The sequence below is a fragment of the Lepidochelys olivacea genome (genome assembly GCF_965140295.1).
Source record: "Lepidochelys olivacea isolate rLepOli2 genome assembly, chromosome: 11".
NCBI lineage: Eukaryota > Metazoa > Chordata > Testudines > Cheloniidae > Lepidochelys > Lepidochelys olivacea.
In genome coordinates, this window is record NC_140421.1 from 21,951,643 (window position 1) to 21,978,366 (window position 26,724).

General features: G+C 40.2%; 1 protein-coding gene across 1 annotated transcript in view; it reads right to left on the reverse strand.

The window, feature by feature from the left end:
- LRP1B (LDL receptor related protein 1B) overlaps positions 1 to 26,724 on the reverse strand; it is a gene marked incomplete at its 5' end in the record, with an annotated part of 885,246 nt that overhangs the window by 698,091 nt on the left and 160,431 nt on the right. Inside the window, one exon of the mRNA XM_084642729.1 lies at positions 13,107 to 13,364. Within this exon, the coding sequence (XP_084498855.1) occupies positions 13,107 to 13,364 (258 nt within the window). The remainder of the gene's footprint in view (positions 1 to 13,106; positions 13,365 to 26,724) is intronic.

The window sequence follows — 26,724 nt, forward strand, 5'->3', positions numbered from 1 at the left end:
CTCATCAGAACACTGCCTTCTTTCTGTGTCATGAACGTCATAAAAATAGTCTTCCTTTCTTGAAAATAATACTGCCACTTTAATGTTTTCCCATAAAGATGCCAAACAGCAGATAATTAAAATTTTAAAGATGAATAAAATATTTTAATAAAACATGGATTTACTTTTATAGTAAAAAAGTTATTAAGGAAAATGACTTAGGGGAAAAAAGTTAGAATATTTTAATATAGTAGGTGAGCACAGGCCTCTCAGATATGCTTCTCAAGGGATAATATAAAAGTTACTTATTATAGTCAGCTTTTTAAAAGTGAATTCACGTTTAAGGGTTTATTGTACCAGGAGAGGATCACAAAAGAAACAACACTGATACACAATATTTGCATCTTTATAATATTTACAAAATCTTTGCAATATTTACACTTTATTCACCCAGTTGAATCAGCATAACTAAGATATATGCCTTAATTTCACAGGCTGTATATTGAGCCCATAAACAAGCATGCCAACGTTTTTGCTCTGAACAGTATATGGACTTGCTGATATTAAATACAAAAACTGGTGGCTACACTAGCATTGGGAATTAAAGCTTTGTTTCTTTTCCCAAATGGAAGTATTAGATTCAATTAACTTAAACATTCCCAAAAACTAATATTTGTCTTTACTGATCAGCATTTCTGATCTTTCCAAATGAAAAATGTTATGTATTTTTCATAATGTAGATATTATGAAGAGTTATAAGCATGAGTTTCTGTCTCTGTAACATATTAAGGCAAAAGAAGAAATGAAGAGTTCTGAGCAAGAGTGACATTCTCTCTCTCTCTCTCTCTTTCTAACATAATAGGCTAAAGAAGAAACAAAGGCCTATAGTGCAACACTTTTCCAGTTTGCTGACACTTGAGAAAGTGTATTTTGTTGAAGCATTGGTGCAGAATACACCGGAAATCTACTAAAAAACAAATGTCAGCCTAATTTAAATCACATCTGATTGATACTATTAGCAGGAATATTTAAAAAAAAATCATCTTGATTATAAATAGACACACTATATAGTCAATCAGTTAAAGTAGCTAGCTCAGTATTTCACTCACTATAAAAACAAAATCACACCAAGTGTTTTAACAGACTGTATTTATCTCTTCAGATTACTAAGGAAGGAGGATAGTTACTTATTTATAGTTAAAACACCATACATTAATTTTTTTCTAGCTCTCTCCCTTCCTCAAAAAAAAAAAATACAAATTGTTTCACACAATTATAAAGGTTTCTGGAAATAATTAAGGCCATAATCACACTGAGGTATATCTATTTCTATAACACAGAACAATTAATACTGCACTAACAGATGGCTCTACCAAAGTGGTGTTCCTGCCAGCCACCCAAAAACATGAGATAACATGCACATCTAATGTCACTAAGCTCCAAGATTCCCCACATCATGGTGTGGATTGAACAAAAACAAACAAAACTGTCTGTACCTAAAAACTGCGGACATAGCTAGTTTGTGATAAAAAAAAATGCTTATATTACCGTTATCCCACCCTCCCCCTCTCCTCTCTGTCCCATTTATTTGTTTCATCTATTTGTTCTATTTTATCTTAAATGAAGGTAGTAAGACAGGCATTGTTTTTTCCAGGCAGACATATGTTTGTACACAATACTCAGGCCTAGCTGGAGCATCAAACCACTACTATAATGCAAGTAATTAATAAATAAATAATAATAATAATAATAATAATAAATAATAATAGGGGACATTTTAGACCGATGCACCAGTTATTTCTGTTCCCCTTCCTGGAAAAAAAAAAGTCCAACAGGAGCAAAATGCTTGGATGAATCTTAATTATGGCTTGATTCTACCACCCTTACATTGAAATGCACCTTATTCCACAAGCATTCCCATGGTTAAGGTATTTCTCAATTTGAATAAGAGTGATAGGATCTGACCCTTAATGATTTATTAATGCACCTATCATAAATGGAATGCTGACAAATATTAAACCATAGAGCCCAAAATAGACCATCTAAAATGTTCTATGGCAATTGTAGTTTCAGAGAAGTATAATTCTTAACCGAAACTCTCTGGACTGCAGCTTTTGAAAGGCACAGTGTCTGTTCCCATACCACCCCTTTCTGATCACCTAAGTGAGGCTAGTGCCAGCAGCCTTGTGGAGTTCTATCTACTTGTACATAGACAGCGCAGATCAGTGCAGCACCTTATCATCTTTGATGTGTTTATCTTCACAACAACCCTGTGAGGTATAGAACTGCTATTATCCTCATTTTATAGATGGGGAACTGAGAAACTAAAGACTAAGTTACTTACTCAAAGTCATACAGGGAGTTTATGCAAGACCAGGGAATTAAACCTGGGTCTTTCTGAAGCACAGGCTACTCTCCTAACCACTGGACCACCCTTGCTTCTCTGCAAGCAAAGAATGCCATGGTGCCCCTCCCTTGCACAGATGTGTAAGGGAAATAGGAGGATACTTGCACCATCTCTCCTTCTTGCACCCTCATATGGGGGCTGATTATAATCTTGCCCTATATTTGTAAGGGTTTTGACCAGTCTAAAGTTAAATGACTTATGTGGTAAGACTTCCCTGAGAGAAACACCCAATATTAATGTTCTCTATTATTTTGAAAACATAGTGGAGCCATTGAAATGAGGTACTGTAGTAGCTCTGCGTTCCTAACCACACAGTATCTTTCTAAATGGAAGCAGTAGTTTCTTGGACTGAGCCTTTTGGCTACTTTAAATGTGACAGTTTATAAAGAAATCATATTTGAACACTGCCTAGAGTAACTATCTAACTTTGTTTTTATGAATGATAAACTTTACAAACACTTATGAAAATGTAGGGAACTTAGTGAAAGCTAAACAGAATTGCTGACTGTACAAGTGTGTTTGTTTGTTTGTTTTTTTGTGTTTAACATAAGAAAAAGGAAGGGTGATCTGCTGATTTGAGGCAATATAGAGTGTGGATTATGACAGGTATACAGACTTTTATAAAACTTATATTAATGATTTGAGTTTAATCACTTTGGCCCAGATTTGTACGGGTATTTTAGGCATTGCTCCTGTCAGTGTTGCAATGCCTAGATTGCGCAGAATCCTAAGTCTCATTTTCAAAAGTGATTTAGGCACTTATATGCCTAAATATCTTTCAGGATCTGGGCCTAACTTTGATTGAAATCAATGGGAGTTAGGTGCCTAAACACTCGTAAGGATCTGGGCCTTAGGGCTAGATCCACAAAGGGGACTCAAGCTCAGCATTGCAATTCCTAATGTTTAGGTGCTCTGCCACTGAATAGAATCCACAGCCCTGAGTTAGGAGCCCAGGTTCCCTATACAATTCATGTGGTGAATCAGGCACTTTAAAAATGGGACTCACAGCAGCACTCAAGGTGAGTTGGGAGCCGCCAACATTAGCCAGGAGTCTATAAGAGAGGAAAGGAGAGGGGCTTTAGGCCCAGATCCACAAAGGTATTTAGGTGCCTAACTGACAAACCAGAGGGATGCACTTACCTCTGCTTAGGATTCACAGTTGTGAACTGTCTCCTAGGTGTAGATGTAGGTGTGTAAACCAGGTCAGCCCTTTCTTGCTAGAAAGGAGAGAGACACAGCCTTCCTACTGTATAACACAAGGATTAGGGCACTCCCCTGGGATGAAGGCAACATATTTCCAAATCCCTGCTCTGACTTATTTGAAGCAGGGACTGGAACGGAGGTCTCCCATCTTCCAGGAGTGTGCCCTGACCACTAAACTATGGGTATGCTGGTATGAGTTTCTCTTGAAGATGTTCCAAGTACAGCATATAATCCTGCCCAACTCTTGGGTGCATATTCGGGTGACTAGCCCATATCACTGGGGCCCTCCTGCTTCTTTTAGGGGCTAGCTCAAGCAGAGCTAGTGTGTGCATGTCTACATGAGCTGGGAATCACACCTTCCAGCTGCTGTGTAGATAGACTCTTAGGTTCCTAGGTCAACAAAGCATTGCAATACTTACCAGAGCAACACCTAAATGCCTTTAAAAATCTGAGCCTTCATCTCATTTGGTCCATCTTTCCTCAAGCAGTTCAGTTAACTTTACAGACAGCTATTTTTCCCATTTGAAAATAATCCTGGGTAATACTGCCAGCTGGGCTGACTCAAGGAGCAACTGCTGCTTTCCTGAAAGACTCTCAAAATGAAAGTGAACCTGGGAAGAATATTGCTGAACTAAAATGGAAATAGCACTGGACTTTATTTATAAAGGAATTAACTATGCAGATAAGGTACTGGTGCATAGCTTGAAAACAAGTTGAAAAAAAGGCAAAAAAGAATCTCTGGAACCATATACGATGACAGGTATAGAAGCATTTTTCAATTAGTTAATTATTTTTGCTTATATGGTGTGACAGAGATTTTATGTAATTATGCATGCAAAGAATATTCAAACTTTATCAGCAACTCAAGAACTGTCATGGTGATTGCGTAGCCCACCATAGCATACTGCATCTGTTCTGTGACATGTTGATAAAATACAGGGCTTATAAGCAGTGACAGGAGAGCCCAACCTCTTTGCACATGCCTGCCCCACTCCCCTCATTAAATTACTTCCAAACATTAAATCACTTTGTTTCCAAACCAACCGAGAAAATTACACAGCTTAAAACTGACTTTGCCAAAAATGATTTACTCCACTGAAAAGATTTCCATTACACTGAAATTTTCCATTTCAGAATGAATGCTCCATTCATTGACATCACAAACTGTATAACCAAAAACAAAGTTTATTATGTTCAAACTGATTCACAACAAAGGAAGAGGTTTTTATTAATTATTATTAATTATTATTATTATTTTAAAAAATCTTGATTATTATAACTGACGGGCACCTTCAGTTATTTAGTATTTTAGGGCCTAATCCAAAATCCATTGAAGTCAATGGGCATCTTTCCACTGACTTCAGTGGACTTTATCTCGGATGCTTAATGGAGTTGTGTGCAGTGCCAGTGCCCTACATTATGGTCTATTCAGCAGTGTCCCCAATCCCAGAAGTTAAAAATATAATAAAATAAATTAAAAAATAAATTAGACCCTAAAATCATGAGATTAAAAATTTAAATAATATTTTGTGAGTCTATATGGTTTTTGAACTCCCAATTCTCACCTCCAGTGTATGTGACAATCACAGGGTTACCAACTCTCACAGATTTATCATGAGTATGGCCATTTTGGCTCACACTAGAGCATTAAACTGGGATCAGGACCACCATTGTACTGAATCCTGTACCAACACTTAGTAAGAGACAGTCCCTGTCCTGTAGAGCTTGTAATTGTCTCAGGCAAAGCACAGTGGGCAGTTTGTGACATGGGAGATGAAACTCAGAGTTACCAAATGCATATCCTATAGGGGCTACCAAGCTGCTATTACATGGGAACAGTTATTAATCCTTGTTACACTGGGCAGGATTCAAATTGGTGAGCCGGCTCTAAAGTTCATCAGTAATGCCCCAAACACCCACTCCAGAGACAGAATCACCTTTGTACCTAGTGTTTCATATGTTAGTTTCCCCTCAACATAATACTAAGTTTCCATGTACATTTTCCACTAGTTGGTTCCCATTTATTATGCAACAGGTATTCATTTGCTGATCTTCCTATCAGAATTTCACAAATCCTTTTGTCCCTCTTCTTGGGCTCCCCAGTCACCTTTATGTCAGGGCTAGTCATTTCCATCACTTCTCTGTGGGCTTGTCTACACTGGCAAGTTTCTGCGCAGTAAAGCAGCTTTTTGTGCTCAAACTGCAGCCGTGTACACACTGCCAAGCCGCTTTGTGCACAGAAACTCCTAGTTGCAGCGCTGCAAAAAACCCACCTCGACGAGACTCATAAGGCTATTTGCGCAGAGGCTCCAGTCCTCTATTGCCAGTGTAGACACTTGATTGCTTTCTGTGCCGTAATTGGCCTCTGCATCTGTCTCATAATGCCTCAAGTGACTGCTCTGCTCATTGTTTTGAACTCAGCTGCCCTGGAGAGATGTGCCCCACCCCTTTCAAAGCACCATTTCTGACAGCCCTTGTGTGCTGTGCTGATCTGCTCTGCTCTGGGACACAAAGCAACCATTAATGTGGAATGCTCGTGCTGTTGAACACAGAGGAGGGTGTGTGGGTGTGTGTGGGTGTGTGTGTGTGTGTGTGTGTGTGCGTGCACCCATGGAACAATGGAATTGGGAAATCTGCATCATGTGAGGCTGTGCCTGTCCCATGAGGCATTGCAAACCCTTCCCAAAGCACCCTGCGGCCAGTTGCACAGTGCAATAGCTACCCCACAGTGCATTGCTGTCTTTGCTGTTGCAGGAGCTGCTAATGTGGATGCACTCCACCATCACAAGGAGCACAGTGTGGACACACAGCAGCTGTTTAATTCCAGCGTTTTAATAAAAGTGGTATAACTTGTGGCAGAGAAACTTGTCAGTGTAGACATACTCTAAGTTGCCTATATACCAGGGCTTCTTAAATCCAACAACCCCTTCGTTAGGGTTTTCCAGCTTCTCAACAGTGTGGTAAGCCTGGACAACAGAAGCATGTTATTTGCTACATTTCTTACAAAAGACTATATGGAAAAACAGATGAGATTAGGCTTTTGTTATATTAGAGAACTAGGTTCCACTGGCACCTTTGCCTGCAGGGAATTTTTTGCAAGATCTCAGTTATCTATCAGAAGTGTGACTGATACTTATGCCTTACTGTGGAGCAGTACTAGGCTTTGGATCTTAGTAAGGGTTATAAAGTGCACAGAAATATTAATAGCATCCAGGACTAGAATGCATGGTATTGGAGTTTACACTTTAGTGCAATGTCCCCTAGACTAAAGAAGCTTCTCTCTCTACATTACTTCCCCCAGATCATGTGATGGCCAGAGATTTTGGCATCACTCAAAAATTGCTACAAGGGCCAAATACAAAAATTTGCAGGAGTCAGCAATATTGACTAAGTCCTGCAAACACTAACTGGGAAAGTTACACTCACTAATACCAGTTCTCCCATTAAAATCAATAGGGTAGCTAATGGTGCTAAGCACTATGCTCACAGGTAAACTTTTGAAATATCAAGCCTATGATTGCAGCACCTCTATTGTTAAAGACTCACAGGTTCTCTGTTGAAGACCTGCTGTCTAATCACATTCTGACTTAGAAATTAAATTTTCCTTTGGGCTAAAATTTGGCATACCAGTTCCTAGTTGTGGGTGCTTCTTCCCAAAGTTAGAAAGAAAGTAGATTGTCATATTTTTACTACAAAGTAAGCAAACAAAGGATGTCTTGGGAGTATCAGATATTTTTCTCATGCTCATTCTTCTTCCGTATGAAAAAGGTTTTGGAGAAAACAAACACCTGCCAGGGATGATATAGGTATACTTGGTCCTTCATCAGCACAGGGAAATGGGCAAGCTAGCCTCTCAAGGTCACTTCCAGCCTTACATTTCTATGATTCTATAAAAACTAGAAATTTGGCAGCTATTCTTTTATTAGTTCTACTGCATCCTTTTTGGAATTATCAAACTATTTTGCAAAAGTGTAGCATGACGAAGTTGTCTTCTGGCACTAGACTCCTATCATCACCTGTCTGGACACTTATAAAGCCTTTCAAAGAGTATTTTAGGAGGTGGAGGAATTCTTTTTAAGATCCTGATTCAAGATCCATTGACTTCAATAGGCTTTGGATCAGACCTTAAGGTTTTAGCACTTATTTGTAATAAGAAAATATTTGAAGTAATAAATGAGTGTTCAGAAATAAGCGTTAAACTTGCTGTCAATTAGTCTAATTGACACAAAGTTGATTGTCTGAATTTCCCTAAATCGTCCCTGCGAAAGAACAGCTCAGCTTGGAAAGCACAGAGATAGATGTCTATAAAACAGTTAGGGAATTTATAAGTAAAAATCAAGATAAGCTTTAGAAGAAGAATGAAAGAAAAAATGTCCACAGTTTGGTGGTGATTGTTTTCATTTATCATACATTTTAACTTCAGTTTAGAATAGCAGCAGAGAGTGTTTAAGCCAATATGTGTATTTCAAAGACTTAAGTAAACACATATTTTATTTGGCAAGGTCTGTATGTAATCAGAATCTTATACCTTAACATGTGTTTGTTTTTTCCCCTCCTTTAATTCCCCACTAGAAAAATGCTACTATTTACATTAAATTAATCTTATAATTGGTAATAATAAAAACACATTTGTAAAATGTTCAGAGAGTGTCACATTTCAAATCCCCACCAAACTAATTGTCTATTAGTTTTAGATGTTGATAGCATGCACAATTATTCTATTTTACAAAATCTTGCTAACAAAGCTCAAAACACTGATATATTTTACAAGCAGAATAATCTTATCAGAGTATTTTAAATATTAAAATGTTGCAGATATAGGATGGTTCTCAGACTGTTATGCCTGTTTTGAGATAAATGTACATGGAACGATGTGCAAAGAAGTGCTGACTGCAGCAAAAAGTTAAATGTTATTTTCATTTATCATTTACAAAAACCTCTTCTGTACTTGGAAATGTTTTGTCTTCCTTTACACGTCTCTACAGCTGCAAGAGTCATGCTGTCGTGGAGGAGAAGGGAGAGGGAAATAAATTGAACTCCAACTCTGGGAGATGCCATTGGTAAGAAGTAGTGTTTTTACACACACACACACACACTGAAACTATTAGAAAAACTATTAAACTATTAGTCTATCACTGTACCTTTATCTCTCATTATGCTTTTTTTCTGCTAGAATAAGATTAATTCCACCTACCATCAGAATTTTTTTCCCACATAGGTACTTGAAAATAGCCACCAAGGCCAGCACTACTTAGTTACAGGATTTAATTCAGAGAACATACCTGTTGGAGAAAGGATATAGTTGTTGAGGGAGAGGAAGAGGTCTGAAGTGGTATTTTGTGATTTGGGATGGAAAACCAGGTTGCTAACTTCCACAGGAGTTCAAAAGGTGGAGAGTTGACTGAAATTCCCCTCTCCTGTCAGTGCTGATGGATCAAACGGGGGCTGTATGCTTCCAGCCAGATGGAACCAGGCTGAGAGATAGACTTCTTATGGAGGTCTTCATAGATTTTAAGGCCAGAAGGGTCCATTATGAAATCTAGTCTGACCTTTTGTGTAACACAGGCGCAAGAACCTCATAAATTAATTTCTGTATCAAGCCCATAACTTCATTTTGAGATTAGAATATAATTTCTCAAAATATCCTGCCTTGACTTAAAGTGACGGATAATCCACCATGTCCCTTGGAAAATTATTCCAGTGGTTAATTACCCTTACAGTTAAAAAATTGCACCACATTTGTAGTCTGAATTTGTCTAGCTTCAGTTTCAAGCCATCAAATCTCTCTATGCTTTTTTTCTGGTAGATTAAAGAGCTGTCTGCTACAAGAATTTTTTCCCCCATGTAGGTAGGTACTTGTAGACTGTGAACAAGTCACCTTTTAACTTTCTCATCGATAAACCACATGTCTGAGTTTCTTGCTATAAGGCAAATTTTCCAGAATAATTCTTGTAGCTCTTTTCTGAACTCTTTCAAGTTGTCAACATTCTTTTTGAAGTGTTGACACTAGAACTGGAGACAGTATTTTATAAACTGTCTTACTAATGCCATACAGAGGTATTACTACCTCCCTTCTCCTGCTTGATATTTTCCTGCTTATATATCCAAGGATTGTGTTCACACTCTTAGGTACAGCATCCCTCCGGGAGCTCATGTGATGACCCCTAAGTCCTTTTCCTGCTTTTCAGGATATAGTCTTCCAACTTACAAACGTTCCCTCACTCTTTGGACTGGATCCACAAAGAGGACTTAGGCTCAGCATCGCAATGCCTAACTATTGGTGCTCTTCTGCCTAATGGAATATACAGAGTTAGGCTCCCTATACAATACATGAGCACCTCAGAATGGGCATCCACAGCCACTGAGCTGAGCATGGAGCTGCCTTGGCTAGCCACTAGGAAATGCCAAGGAAAGTGGAGTATCCTACACCATGCCCCTGTAAGGAAGTTAGGCACCTAAGTCCTTTTTCACACATACAAAAACCCAAGAAGCCTACACACATAATGACAGTGCCTCCTTTCAACTGTTAGCCCAGTGGTTAGCACACTCACCCAGGATGTGGGAGGCCCAAGTGCCATTCTACCCTCTGCCTGATTTGGGGCAGTATTTGAAGTCACATCTCCTATCTCTTAGGCAAGTCCCTTAACTACTATACTATGGAATATTCCAGGGTGGGTCTGTCTTTCAATCTCCTGTTGAAACTGTTCTATTCTTTGTAATTAATTAAACAGTCATTAGAACAGAGACTTGAATTTAAGTCTCCCAAATCCAAGAAGAATACCCTATCCACTGGGCTATGGAGTCACTCTCTCTCTCTCTCTCTTTCTTTGGTCCCATGATTATTCAATTAGTTATAACAAGTGGAACAGCTTCAACAGGAGTCACTGAGAGAAACCAACCCAGAATATTCCATAGCCCAGTGGCAGGTAAATGCCTAAGTGTCTAAAATCGCTTTGATCTTCCCCCATTGTTCCTTCCAGACTCTAAGGCCAGGAGGGACCACATGATCATCTAGTCTGATCTCCTGCACATTGCAGGTCCAGAACCCCATCCACCCATTCCTGCAGTGGGCCCATAACTCTGGCTGAGTTACATAAATTCTCAAATCTTGATTTAAAGACTTCAAGTTACAGAGAATCCTGGATGTCGGACCTTGCATTTGGCTTTATTAAAAAGGATATTATTCAAATGAGCCCATCTCATTCAAGTAATCCAGGTCAATCCATATAACTGTCTCCATCATTATTTATCACTCCACCAATTTTTGTGTCATATGTAAACTTTACCACCAGTGAATTTATGTTTTCTCCCAGAATAGCACTTAATTGCAAACAGATACCTTGCAAGACTGGGATAAAGAAGCACTTCAAAGGCCAGTATTTTTCTTTGTTTTCTGTACAAAGACTTCACATGGGTGGCCCTTTGTTTTGTTGGGCCTGTTATTGGCTAAAACACCAAACAAAAGAAACTAAGGCAACATTTTTCCGTGGTAGGAAAACTACTGTTCATATTTTCTTTGAAGAATTCTATGGGTTTGACCATTTGTTAGGCTTGGCTGACACATGAACGTGCCAAATGAGGTATTCTTAATTGGTTGTAAAATGAAACTGAATTAATTTTTAGTAAGTAAACACTGAGAAAAAATGAGAGGAATTGTGTGTATGAGAGAGAGAGAGAGAGACAGAGACAGAGAGAGAGATATGCTAAAATTTAATTCTCCAGAGGCTGTGGATTGTAGCCATCAGAGGGCCTATTCTCCCTTGTAGGATACAGTTTCAGGTAACTCCAAGGGGAAATTAGGACCTCGTGAGATTGGCTTGATTAGAAGCACCAAGTGGATTACTTTTATCCTGCCAATGAGAAAGGGAATAAGACTTCTACATAGTTTTCTGAGTCAAGATTAAACTAAAAGTTAGAACAAACCTTTGTAGCATACGCCATAGCCAGGGAAATGTCAATTCAAAAGTAATTAGACCAAATATAAAGATGTAAATATTCAGAAAACAACAACAGAGCTTCCACAGACTGGTGTGAAAATACAGTGCCTACAAAAACTGATTAGCTCACTGACTTGAGCCACTATGTTAATTTCCCAGTCATAGTTTAACCCTGATTCTGAAAGCATATCTGCTAATGCAGACCCTGCAGCATTCAAACTGTTAAATCTTTCTATGCATAGGGAGCACAGAAGGGAAAAAAAGCACACAAGGGGATTGGGGAAGACCCAATAGTGCATTGAAACTGTGCTCTGATGATGGAGTTTAGAGGATGAGGGGACACACTGTTAAATATAAACCATTCATTTTGTGAAGAACCCCAGCTAATTCCTTTCTCCTTTTTATGCAATAAAAAGAACAAAAAAGGTATTTAGGAAGTGCCTACTCCAGTCCTACTGACAAGAAAATTGGGATTTTGTAGTGAAAATAGAAAGAACTGTGAAAAATACACAATAGAAGTCCAAACAAAATAACAAGTTCAAACATACAAAGTTGCCTTAGTATCTGAGGGAAAATGTAGGATCACTCGGAAGGGCAGACAGTGGTGAAAGTAGTAAATTCCTCTGACTAAAAAAAGTTATTGATTTTCAAAGTAGTAAAGGATGGGCATGGATGGATGTGTAAGAGGGATCAAGTTCCTTACCCTATAGGCATACATTGAAAAGGATATTTTTCTTGGTGATCTGAATAGTAGTTGTGAAATCATTAGGACCGGTAGCCACATTTTCAGTTGGCCCCATCTTCATTGTAGTCCCAATCAAACCTTTCTTCCAAACACTCCCAGACTTGGTGGCGAAGGAGTTTAAAATCTACATCAGAATCGTCTGGCTCAGGGCCATCTCTACTTAAGGGAAGACTGAGTAAGGTTCTCAGAAAAAAAGGGCAAAATTATGGACATTCCAATTCAGAGGCATTCTAAAGTTTAGCATTGCACAATCTTCCTACGCTAGTTAAACTGCACAGAGAGATGACCCATCATGAGGGCGACTCTAAATTTTCCTAGTGCAAAAGTGAGACATTTCCGGTAAACAAGGAAATATTACTAGTGTTTGAAAGTAATGAAGCTCTACTAATCTACAGTAAATGTGACAATTATATGTACATGTTGTTAATTAGCATCTTATTTATCTGGCAGTAAACAATCATTTTCAACAAATTTTAGCTATCAACACATTTCAGGAAAAAAAGGCATTTTCAAGTTTCTTCTTCCATTGTGCTAGCTTTGTTTTTTTTGTAATATCATACCGATCACACAGTGCACTTAGACTCTGTGAAAATTCTCAGCTTTTTTCAAGCCTCTGTATCTATGCGTTAGAGAGGGAAACAGCAACAAAGCAGCCAAATGTTTCTGTGCCTTTCAATGTTTAATGCATAAGCAGAGCAAGAGAATAACCTGAAATATCAGCAACATTGAGCACCAAAATAAGAGTTTTTAAGTCTGCAAACAAAGTTTGCTAGAAAGACAGGTATTTTAAATTATTCTGCTAAAGGAATCCCGCTAAAAAAATTAAAATACTTACTGTGAAGATACTGAGCAATGTTTATTATCCATTCATCTGTTAATCTCCCAGCTTTTGATATCTTGGTACATTTCAGCTGACTTGAAGATTCTCTCGATTCAATCCAACAAATTGTGTCCTTATTGTATATAAAATCCAGTGTATTAATTCCATTTCCTTTCACTGAGTTTGGAGTAGAAACTTTACTTCCATTAAGATATAATACTTCAATAGTTTCAGAGCTTGCAATCAGAAGAACTGGAGGTCTGTCACTGGGCTCTAAAAAAATAAATGAGCAAAAAGTTTAGTTGACAGATCATCCTATTACCATCTTTCCAAAACACACGTAGCATTTATGTTACCTTAGCTATATATTTAAAAAAATATTTAAATATAACACATTGGTTTTTTTTTCTTTTGACTGAGAATGCACCATAGTGATTGAGTTTACCACTCGGTAATATTTAATGTAAATGTTTCTTAACTTTTACTCTGCTTTTGTTATGAGTCTGTACAGCACCTAGCACAGTAGGATCCTTATCCACGACTAGAGCTCCTAGGTGCTAGTAGAAGACAAAGACAAAGTCCAGATGTACCACAAAGTATGTTCAATGGAATTACTTAAAAGCAACAAGGAAGCTAATCTTTCTAGATATATCTCTATCTGATCTCTGAATCTTCACTACCATTAGTATATACCATGTTCAGTATGAAACAGTGGCATAAGTAATTGCAAGGGAACAAAAGGCTATTAGTATCAGTATTGAGAAAAATCTGACAAAGCCCCTGCATAGAAGCAGAATATGATTCTGAACTGGTGCTTCCTTCAGTATGAGGAGGGGCCTGGCTAACATGCTTACCATGCTGCAGTATATGGCCCAGATCTGCTAATCTGAGGGGAACAGCCAAATTCCTGGACTAATTACATATAAGCTGTTGACAGCGCTGCGCACTCTGGAAAGTGCATCCTGCTGCTTCCTGAAGCAGCAGGATAAGGCAAGACTCAGATCCACTAAGGCACTTAGACGCATAAATCCCAGTTTTAGGCAGCAATGCAACCCACAAAATCTCTGAAGAGCTGCTGTAAGGTAAGAACCACCATCTCCTCGTCTAGCCATTTTGTGGCAAGAGAGGCACACATTCTCACAAGATACAAAATGATTGCTTGTCCTGGAGTCAGGCAGCTCAGGGATTACTGACTGTAGGTATCTTATCTGTGCTAGCAATCTCCCTTCAGCCGGACTTAGGCACCTAACTCCATGAGACAGAAGGGGCTTTGGGACACAACTCTCTCCTTGGTATCTTCCATTTGCTCATTTATATGGTTCCTCACCTAGACATTGGCTTTTGTGGATTACAGTCTTAGGTGCCTATCTCTCCCCATTCATTGTATAGGAAGTCTAGGTGCCTAACTCAGGGTTTCTGGATCAAATTGTTCTAGGGTGACCAGATAGCAAGTGTGAAAAATAGGGACCGGGGGTGTGTATAGGGGGGAAATAGGCACCTATGTAAGAAAAAGCCCCAAATATCGGGACAGTCCCTATAAAATCGGGACATCTGGTCACCCTAAATTGTTCCTATGATTTGCTAGATGTGTAAAAGTTAGGTGTTGTGACGCTCACAGTAAGTATCTTTCTGGATCCAGGCCTAAGTGCTTTCCCTGAGTCAACATGTATGGCCCCTAGACTCAACCAGGATGGCCCCAAGACTCTTTGCTTGGCTGATACCACTCCATTCCTTTCCCCACCTTTTGGCTCATAGTACCAAGGCTGGGACTTTTCCCTGAAGTTATCATAGAAAATTCCAGAACTATTCTCACCTATTTATACATGTCAACGTGACAACAGGTGGCCCATGCCAAAGAAAAATTAACAAATTATTACTGACAGCTGCAGTATTTCCAAATGAAAGTACAATTACAGAAATGTAGTAGATGCCTATATAGGTCCCAAATTGACTGACCCTCATTCAGGTTATTGAGTTATTATTAAACACATCTTAGCAGAAATGTTGAATTATAAAATTATAATAAGGTATGATGATGTTATCGAGAACTCCCCAGTAGCTGATAATGTTGAAACTGCCTGAGAATAGTTAGACTTTAAATTTAACTCTGGACTTATTTTAGATGACACTGAAATCTGGTGTTTCGCTGAGATAATCACAAATATGGTCAATTAGTAAATTACAATTTGTTCCTTACAGCACAATGAACAACCTTACAGCCTATGCCTTATCTCAACCCTAAAGTAGGTGTCAGCAGGAAACACATGGAACAGTGCATTAAGGTACGGAAAACGGCACACTGAAGTGAATCTTTTGTAGAAATTTAAGTTCACATTTACAATGTGTATTATCCTCAATCCCCTGAGAAATTATTTCACAGCATGGGATAATAGTGCTAAATGGGCCAAAGCCTGAGGCCAACATTTTCAAAAGTGGGTGCAGGTCTTAAAAATTTTACCTGACACCTAAAAGCCCAAGGACTAAGTTGTCAGGCCAATGTGAAAAATACCCAAACTGCCATATGACGATACCCCAAAGCCACCCCACTTACAATTCAAAACAACAGATCAGTTGTGTGCTGTATTTAAATGTAATACTGTCATTCCACATTCTACTTAATAGAGGTTTAAAAATTAATGTAGCTCTGGGGCAGGTGGAATGCAGAAATAAATATTCATTAGATATATTTGACAAATTTCATCTAACAAAACATTTCATGAATAGTATTTGATGAACCAGTCAGTTACTAGAAAAGTATCACTTGAATAAAATAGTTGGTGGATTCTGATGAAATCCATTGAATAATCTATTCACAGAGTTTTGTTCAATGCTCAGTGGTTCTATTGACTTTGTTTTTCTTGCTTATGTTTTTGCATACTCTCTCTCCCTGGCTTCATCCCACAAGCTCTTTCCTATTGTGGATCAGAGTTAATCTTTTTCCAAAATTGTCTCCATTTACTATTTGCTCTTTTCTTTCTTTCTACCTCCATTCCTTATCTCTATTTTTCTCTACACTATTATCTCTATCTCATCCCCTACATTTTTTCTCTCCCGTTTTCTCCCACTTTTCCCTGCAGACAGAGAGGCTACTTACCCTGTACAGTAACTGGAGTTCTTTGAGATGTGTGGTCCTTGTGTGTATTCTACTGTTGGGTTCACGTGTACTCCATATACAGACAGGAACATTTTTGCTAGCAGCATCTGTTTGTCTGCACCTGCACCCTTCTCCTCCTTGTGTTCTGAACCAAGGATATAAGGAGCAATTTGGGCCGACCATCTCTCCATTTCCCTTTGTACCATAGATTGTCCAGGAAATGCTCCACAGTAGAGAGGAAGGAGGAGGGTAGCAGAATAAAAATAAGAACCACACATCTTGAAGAACTCCAGTTACGGTACAAGGTAAGTAACCTCTCTTTCTTCTTTGAGTGATGGTGTCTGAGAAGCAGTATTCATTGAGGGGGTGGGTGTGAGGAACTTTGTGTTACCAATGACTTGGAGGACTGTTGTGCTGAAAGATACAACTACTGCAAAAAGAAAAGGAGTACTTGTGGCACCTTAGAGACTAACCAATTTATTTGAGCATGAGCTTTCGTGAGCTACAGCTCACTTCATCGGATGCATACCGTGGAAACTGCAGCAGACTTTATATACACACAGAGAATATGAAACAATACCTCCTCCCACCCCACTGTCCTGCTGGTAATAGCTTATCTAAAGTGATCATCAAGTTGGGCCATTTCCAGCACAAATCCAGGTTTTCTTGCCCTCCACCCCCCCACACAAATTCACTCTCCTGCTGGTGATAGCCCATCCAAAGTGACAACTCTCCACACAATGTGCATGACAATCAAGTTGGGCCATTTCCTGCACAAATCCAGGTTCTCTCACCCCCCCACCCCCCTCCCAAAAACCACATACACAAACTCACTATCCCGCTGGCAATAGCTCATCCAAAGTGACCACTCTCCCCACAATGCGCATGATAATCAAGGTGGGCCACCCCCAGCACAAATCCAGGCCTTCTCACCCCCCCCCCACCTCCATACACACACAAACTCACTTTCCTGCTGGCAATAGCTCATCCAAACTGACCACTCTCAAAGTTTAAATCCAAGTTAAACCAGAACATCCGGGGGAATGAGGTAGGAAAAAACAAGGGGAAATAGGCTACCTTGCATAATGACTTAGCCACTCCCAGTCTCTATTTAAGCCTAAATTAATAGTATCCAATATGCAAATGAATTCCAATTCAGCAGTTTCTCGCTGGAGTCTGGATTTGAAGTTTTTTTGTTTTAAGATAGCGACCTTCATGTCTGTGATTGCGTGACCAGAGAGATTGAAGTGTTCTCTGACTGGTTTATGAATGTTATAATTCTTGACATCTGATTTGTGTCCATTTATTCTTTTACGTAGAGACTGTCCAGTTTGACCAATGTAAATGGCAGAGGGGCATTGCTGGCACATGATGGCATATATCACATTGGTGGATGTGCAGGTGAACGAGCCTCTGATAGTGTGGCTGATGTTATTAGGCCCTGTGATGGTGTCCCCTGAATAGATATGTGGGCACAATTGGCAACGGGCTTTGTTGCAAGGATAAGTTCCTGGGTTAGTGGTTCTGTTGTGTGGTATGTGGTTGTTGGTGAGTATTTGCTTCAGGTTGCAGGGCTGTCTGTAGGCAAGGACTGGCCTGTCTCCCAAGATTTGTGAGAGTGTTGGGTCATCCTTTAGGATAGGTTGTAGATCCTTAATAATGCGTTGGAGGGGTTTTAGTTGGGGGCTGAAGGTGACGGCTAGTGGCGTTCTGTTATTTTCTTTGTTAGGCCTGTCCTGTAGTAGGTAACTTCTGGGAACTCTTCTGGCTCTATCAATCTGTTTCTTTACTTCTGCAGGTGGGTATTGTAGTTGTAAGAAAGCTTGACAGAGATCTTGTAGGTGTTTGTCTCTGTCTGAGGGATTGGAGCAAATGCGGTTGTATCGCAGAGCTTGGCTGTAGACGATGGATCGTGTGGTGTGGTCAGGGTGAAAGCTGGAGGCATGCAGGTAGGAATAGCGGTCAGTAGGTTTCTGGTATAGGGTGGTGTTTATGTGACCATTGTTTATTAGCACTGTAGTGTCCAGAAAGTGGATCTCTTGTGTGGACTGGACCAGGCTGAGGTTGATGGTGGGATGGAAATTGTTGAAATCATGGTGGAATTCCTCAAGGGCTTCTTTTCCATGGGTCCAGATGATGAAGATGTCATCAATATAGCGCAAGTAGAGTAGGGGCTTTAGGGGACGAGAGCTGAGGAAGTGTTGTTCTAAGTCAGCCATAAAAATGTTGGCATACTGTGGGGCCATGCGGGTACCCATAGCAGTGCCGCTGATCTGAAGGTATACATTGTCCCCAAATGTAAAATAGTTATGGGTAAGGACAAAGTCACAAAGTTCAGCCACCAGGTTAGCCGTGACATTATCGGGGATAGTGTTCTTGACGGCTTGTAGTCCATCTTTGTGTGGAATGTTGGTGTAGAGGGCTTCTACAACCTTAGTGGCCAGGATGGTGTTATCAGGAAGATCACCGATGGATTGAAGTTTCCTCAGGAAGTCAGTGGTGTCTCGAAGGTAGCTGGGAGTGCTGGTAGCGTAGGGCCTGAGGAGGGAGTCTGCAGAAGCTTGTTCCAGTGCTTAAAGAAGCTACTGCAGAAGCTTGTTCCAGTGCTTAATGTCTTGTAAAGGTCTGAACAGAACCCAATGCAGCTGCTTTACAGATTTTACTGAGAGAAAGATGTCTCGAGGTGAAACTGCTGATGAAGCATAAGCTCTAGTTGAGTGGGCCTTCATACCCTGTGGAAGAAGCATGCCTCCTAACTCATAACTCAACAGAATTCAGCCTGAAATCCATTTGGAAAGTATCTGGGAAGAGATCGCTTCCCCTCTCATCCATTCCACAAAGGATACCAATGACTTAGATGATTTCCAAAGGATTTGGTTCTTCATAGGTAGAATGCCAACACTCAACAGACATCCAAACAGTGAAGCTTCCTGTCTTTGCTGGTGATGTGCAGCTTTGGGAAGAAGACAGGTAAGTGAATTGTCCAATTAGGATGGAAATCTAAGATTACTTTGGGGGTAAATTTCAATGTAATGTCAGTGAAACTTTGTCCCTATGGAAGATTGTGTATTGTGGATCAATATGGTGGATCAATCAGTACTGTGTATTGTGGATCAGGAAAGGCTATATCCAAATGCCTGGACATGGTGACATCAGAATGTTGGGGCCATCTCTGGCAATCAGTATGTCCAACACTCTCTTGCTTGATTTTCCTCAGGTAAGGCATAAGTCAGTTGTCCCAACCATGGGATGAGAAATGCTCTAGGGTACAGATGTGGGGACCTGCATGAAAGACCCCCTAAGCTTATTCTTACCAGCTTAGGTTAAAAGCTGCCACCACCAAAGTGTTACACAAAGAATAACAGGGGAAGTGCCCACTTGGAAACGTCTTTCCCCCTCAAATATCCCCCCAAGCCCTACACCCCCTTTCCTGGGGAAGGCTTGATAAAAATCCTCACCAATTTGCATAGGTGAACACAGATCCAAACCCTTGGATCTTAAGAACAATGAAAAAGCAATCAGGTTCTTAAAAGAAGAATTTTAATTAAAGAAAAAGTAAAAGAATCACCTCTATAAAATCAGGATGGTAAATACCATACAGGGTAGTCAAATTCAAAACATAGAGAATCCCTCTAGGCAAAACCTTAAGTTACAAAAAGACACAAAAACAGGAATATATGTTCCATTCAGCACAACTTATTTTATCAGCCATTTAAACAAAACAGAATCTAATGCATATCTAACTAGATTGCTTCCTAACTCTTTACAGGAGTTCTGACCTGCATTCCTGCTCTGGTCCCAGCAAAAGCATCACACAAACAGAGAGAGACCTTTGTTTCCTCCCTTCCAGCTTTGAAAGTATCTTGTCTCCTCATTGGTCATTTTGGTCAGATGCCAGCGAGGTTATCTTAGCTTCTTAACCCTTTACAGGTGAAAGGGTTTTTCCTCTGGCCAGGAGGGATTTAAAGGTGTTTACCCTTCCCTTTATATTTATGACACATCTCCCCTGGAATCCAGATCTTGAACCATCTTGGAGCAGTAGATTGCGAATTTCCTGTATTCCTGGGGCATGAAGAGGTCCCAAAAGGGGGGGGGTCTCCTTTGTCAAAAAATGATCTATATCATCAAATTGTGGACCCATTTGTGGTTCTTGGAGAAGTACTGAGGCTGTCTTCCAGCATGTTGTGAATTCCTGGTGGGGTGTACTACCAAAAGAGTGACTGCTGAATAGTTCTAAAGCTTGACAGCGTCTATACAAAAAGGGATAGACCTTGCTCCCACTTGTTGATGCAGAACACTATTGCCATGTTGTCTGACATCACTTGAACAAGCCAGGCTTGTATGAATGGTAAGAAGTACTTGCAGGCCTTGTGGACTGCTAACAATTCCAGGAGGTTTATGCACATCTGGGACTCTTGGGGAGTCCATGCTCCTTGTGCTATCTGCTTGTCTAGATGGGAGCCTCATTGCGGTCAGGCGGTGTCAGTTATCAATTGCTATATATGTACACCATCGATAGAGAAGCTTACAGGAACGGATGGTGAAGTCTCGTGAAGGGCGTTACATAGGTGCAAGAAGCCCTGTGACCCAAAAGAATAAGACATGAGGAGGCTGGCATTTGTTGAAGTTGAGTGATAAGCTCTTTATGGTAGGAATCTGTCCAAAGGAAGATATGCTTTGGTACTGATAGAGTTCAGAGTTGCTCTGATCAACTATATAGTCCATGTGGGAATTAAAATGGACTTTTCTGGGTTTAAGCAAAGTCCTAGTAAGTACCAAAGATGGATCAGGGATTAGGCTGCTGACCGTTAGCCCTGACAAGATCTTCCCACCAGTAACCATTTGTTATTGATGTAATTGATGATCCATGGTCGTAAAAGTGGGCTGCCACAACTGATAGCACCTTTGTGAATACTGTGGAACTACTGCAAGGCCAAACAGGGAGCACTCTGTACTGGTTGTGTTTCAGACCTGCTGTGAATCTCAGGTCTGTTGAAACTGACATCCTTCATATCAAGAGCTGTGAACCTCTCACCTTTGGTCAGTGAAAGAATTATTCATGCCAGGATGACCATTCTGAACCTCGATGTGCAGATTAAGACATTTAGCTGTCTGAGATCTAAGATAGGTCTCCATTCTTCCTTCTTTTTGTGAAAGAGGAAACACTTAGAGCAAAATCCCTTTCCCCAACATTATGAAGGATCTGGTTCTATGGCTCCCAGTTGAAGCAGGGAGTCCTAACTCTGATGTGAGCATCCTCTCATGAGAATGCAGATGGGGTAGGGGGTCTGGAGGGGTGGTGAGAGGAATTCTGCGGTGTAGCCAGTCTGAATGATGTTGAGAATCTATCTTTCTGTGATTATCATGTGCCAAGCTTGGCAGAAGCATGCTAGGCAGCCACCAAATTGGATTACAGAATCCTGAAAAGATGAGCATGGTAAAAGCCCTTGAAGGGTTGCAGCTGGAAGGAGGAAGAGGGGGGGAACATTGTGTTTGATATTTTGCACCCTCTGTCATTTTCTTGATGACTTCTGGGGAGGGTACACAGCTCAGGAGATCTTGGATCCACTGTCCAGGTTGACTCCTTGCCTTGAAGGGAGTGGTAATACTATCTCACTAATATCCAATTTGTCAGAGGAAGACGTGTCAGGCTCTGACTCCCTGGGCAGAGCTTCTGGTACCATAGGTGTCGTTATACTCCAGCCGGTGAGGAACTCTCCCTTCCTTGCACCACCTGTACTACTAGTGGATTGGATCCAATAAAATCAGAGATTCAGCATCCAGGAGGACAACTATACCCTGAGGAGCAATGCATCTGTTCCCAGACGTGAGGAAGTGCGGGAAAGTTGTTTCCCGCCATACTAGCGGAGTCAGCCTTGTTAGAGTGTTCTGCACTGACAAGTCCTTCTTGAGGCAGCATGGTACTATTGATGTAAGTAGCGTTCAGTGTTTTTTTTGCTTCCCAGTACCATGGACCTACTCCTGTGGGCAATGTCAGTTTCAAAGAAGATCTGCTTTTTGGAGCCAAAGGACCTATCCTACTTATGAGCTACTAATACTGGGGCACAGATTCTCACCTGACTTAGAAGGTACTACAAAAAAAGGACCTGGAGGGGGATTCTATTGCTTTTTGTGAGAGTGTTTTCTACCCTTCTCATGCACCTCTTTGAAGAAGTCCCTAGTTCTACCCATTAGCCACAGATCCAGGAGTCATGTGCTCAGAGGTACACTTCTCGATGCCTCTGCCTGACATATGGGAGGGGGTTTCCAAGCTAGAGTCAAACTATGGCCTCAATGCTGTATCCATAAATAATCTCCAGTCTGTACTCACATGTCTGACAGGTTTGGCTGGGGAAGGATCAGCAAATGGAGCACTTGGAGTAAACATGAATTTCCCCAAGGCAGAAGAGGCACTTGAGGTGGAAAGGCCCCGTGGCAGGAAACAATTCTTGAAGCTCGGGATCTTGGGCATAAGTCATCCCATATGGAGGGCTAAAGGGTAGGAAAAGATCCCCATCCCATAAAAACTAACCTAAACTAGCTACAAGTATAAAAATATTTAAGATATCTAATGGTTTACAAATATTTACAGGTCAACATGGACAAAGCAAGCATACGCTGTGGACACTGAGGCGGTTCTGTCTCAGACCATGGCTGGTAGAAAGGAACTGGAGAAATGGTCTATCTGCACCACCTTTTATACTCTCAGTGCAGAGCACCAGGAGGAGAAGGGAACAGGTGCAATTTCTTCCTGTCTCAGTTCCATGGAGCACATGTACACCCCACAGTGACTATACATAGGGATCATCACTTGCAGAAGAACATCCATTCCTCTAACTACTTCATTTCTAACTTATCCATTAGACTCTTCCTCTCTCACACACACACACAATATCATCAATACACCTATTCACACGATCCACACGTAGGGTTTGGACATTTTTGCAGACATATCACAGCAAAAGGATTAAATCCGCTACACAAAGACTAACAGGAAAAAGATTGGGAGCCCCCCATCTATGGGCAAGAGCCAAGTGAGAAGCTATCTCTTCTCTTCCAGCTGCTGCAAAAGGAGAGGGCAATGGGATTCCTACCATGGAGCTCTCTCTGGAATCTGCAGCTCCAATTTTTCCCCCTATCCTTCCCCGCCTGATGACTGCAGGCAATTTCAAGAGTTGCTAAGGAAGATAGCTGACACTCTCTGGATCCTTCTAGAGGAGGTGCATGACACACCTCATAAGCCTTTCTATATTCTCCAGAGCATGGGCTCCAGCAAGGTGTCAGTTCCCATCAATGAAGTCTTCATGGAATGGGCCACAGTTGTCTGGCATACCCTCTGCTACCAATGCCCCAGCTCAGAAAAGAAGTTCTTTGTACCAGCCAATTTTCACACCCTGCTGCTAATTCTTTAGTTATTCAAGCAGTCACTGAAAGAATCGGGGAGCTCCAGTTTCTCCTGTATCAATTAATAGCTAGTAGTCATCTGATAAATTTGAACCCTTCTTCTTCCCCTTCCCAATAACTCCTCTAGGTGCTGGAAGAGATCAGGAGCAGTGATCTGGACACACAAGTGAATGAGGTCAGGCCCAGGGATGGATTTTAAGTGGCAGGTTGCAACTTTATTAAAATGCACCAGGCATTTAGGTGAGTCCAGTGCTGGGTTTACAGGGCTTCTACCATATAACCCATAGCTCAGGGTAGTGTTTCTATTGCCTACCCTAAGGTGCTCTGCTGAATCTGCTCACCTTCCCACCATCAATAAGGACAGAAGGTACCAGAGAGGGACTCTTGTCTGCAAAGACTTCAGGTCTCCCTTTTGCTATAGACCTGGGGTCCATCGGCAAAATCCCATGTCTCTTATTTTCTGACTGCTGGCTCTTTGGCCTTTTATCCACACTGGTCACCTGCTGCAGTTGCAACAAATCAACTTTCAAACAATTCCTAACATTAAATTCCAAAATCCTAAGGTTATTTAAGCTAACTGTGTCTTCACTATGATACGAGGAAGGTGAAATAACTAAGTCCCAGCCAATTTGGCGCCGATGGGAAAAAAATCCTTCCTGACAACCGTGAACAGAGCAATAAATCAGACCCACAGCAACCTGTCCCTATACTACAGTTTCTATACTATATATCTATAAGGAGGGGGGAGGGTGCATTCAGCTAAAATGGGGCAAGAGGCCTGAGAAACCCTGGCCTACAGTTTTGACAGTGGGAAGCAAGATCCAATTGACTTGCATGTCTCTGGCTGGCCAATGAGCAATCGAGCGCTCAGATGGAGGAGGGGCCTGTACCTGTGTACACTCCCCCTTTACCCTAAAGCTATCTGCTCCTTGTGGATCCAATCAAATTTCCCATCCATTAAATCAATGCTTAGCTTTTTCACACTCTGTCCAACACCCCCCATAAACACACACATACTAACAGACCCAAGAGCACCTTATTTCTGTGATAAGTATATGTGTTTCTCTGCTACCCTATTTCTACCTCAGCTTTCTGTGTTCTACAAGCAGATAGTGTCTCTGTCATTCTATCTCTATTCCTTGGCTTCTCCTCCTCTTTCAACCAGTCTACTGCCTGCTTCTGCTCTTGCACATGCCTTTCTCAAGCAGCAGCAGAGTAAAAAATGACCTGATTGTTGTCAGTGTCACTCCTGCACATAGTTTCTGAACAATAATAGTGAAAAATAACAAGACTGATCAGTTTCCACACTGTTGAAGGTGCGAATCATCTGAATGGCAGCAGAGATCTTGGAGCCGCCTGCAGTTATAAAGAGAACATGTTGGTTTCCATGTGGAAGACTATGACAGAGAACAATATCCTTTTTACAGGTATTTAGAACCATTGTAGCAAATTATATAGCAGGGATTTAATACTCCATTAACAATAGGATGGTTCAAAATACCTATAGAATGATTACCTTTTTCTATTAATTCTCTAAGATATAAGGGAAATCTGAAAAGATGGGTTGATTCTACACTTGTTGTCAAGTAGTTCATAAACTCTTGAGTAATTATTAGAATCAAGACATATCTGGTCTCCAGATAATGTCATTTGAGTGTTCCATGACAATGTTAAGAGTGCTCTACTTAGCAGATATTATTAAATATTGGGGATGAATATACATATTATTGCATGTGTCCAGAGATTGGAAAAACAGCTGCTGTTGAACTTCAAATTATATTCCACACAGTAACATTTCACTGAATCATGTTTTTGAACCCATTTGTTCCAAGTATATATAGATACCAACAGGTTCAGGAATCAGTGCTTTTTTAAAATGTATAAACATTTAATTTAAATTACCTCAATCTTTTATTAGTCATGTATACACAAAAAATTAATAAGGTTCTCATATAACAACTTAAGACAGTTAACTTAAGACTGTTCTAACAGAGTTAGAAACACAGAAAAAAGTTGAACAACATTTTGGGTAGTTTTCAATTACAACATATTAAATTTAATACCTTTCCACTTCCCTGGAACTAAAAGTAAAATAATAGTAATAATCAGTTGCTTAAATGAAGATACAATTAACATGAGTTGATATCATTTGTCCAGATAACAAAATGTACAATATGTCACATTTGTTACTCTTTACGATTTTTTTTTTTAAAGAGAAGAAACTGGCACATCTCTAACCCACAAAAATGTCTATACTTATATCACCCTTGTCCAAATAAAAGTTAATCTTCCTCTAGATTGTGATTAAGATGCACTGATGAAGATGATTAAACACTTGTATTCTTTTCCTGCCTGATCTTTGCTTGAACTCTAGACCAATAGGCAGTGTCACAACACATAAGACATCATGGCTTCCCCACCCCCAACCCGGTTGTCCTGTCACCACCACTTGTAACTCTATTGCAGAAGAAAATCTTTAGGGAATATGAGGAAAAGTGCTGCCTTGCAGTGATTTCCACTGAGGAAGAGGCGAAAACAGTTTACAAGCAACTTTGTACTGCTTTGCTGGAAGAACACTTATTAAGAGGTACTTCAACAGTGGTAAAGTATAAGCACTTTGTCCTCATCAACAAATGTTGTTATAATTGTTGGCGTGGGGGTCAGAAAGATATTACAAGTAGCATGGAATGAAAGTGGACTGAATATTATATATATATGTATTTAAATCATCTTCTCATAATAAGCCTAAAAAGGAGTGATGTATATGCTAAACCCTGGGAATTTTAATTCTCTGAACTTTCATGAGAGCATTGCGCTTTGAAGTCCATTTAGGAGTGCTTAACTTTTTTCTAAAATAACAGAAACACATGCTTGTCATAAAGACTGAGCAGGGCAGGCTGCTTTTGATCAAAGAAGAAATATCTTCCTCTCATTGCAAGCCATTTCTTTCTATATCAAGTATAACTGAGATATAAAATTTTGTATGAGCTTCTGCAAGAAAAATCACCCGTTTCCAGAGCTAAAACTTTCAAACTTAATCAAATTCAGACTTTTCAACATAGCCTGAAAACCTGGCAAACAAAAAGACCTAGAACTCTGTTAAAAAAAATGACATCTGGTCTCATTTTTCATATC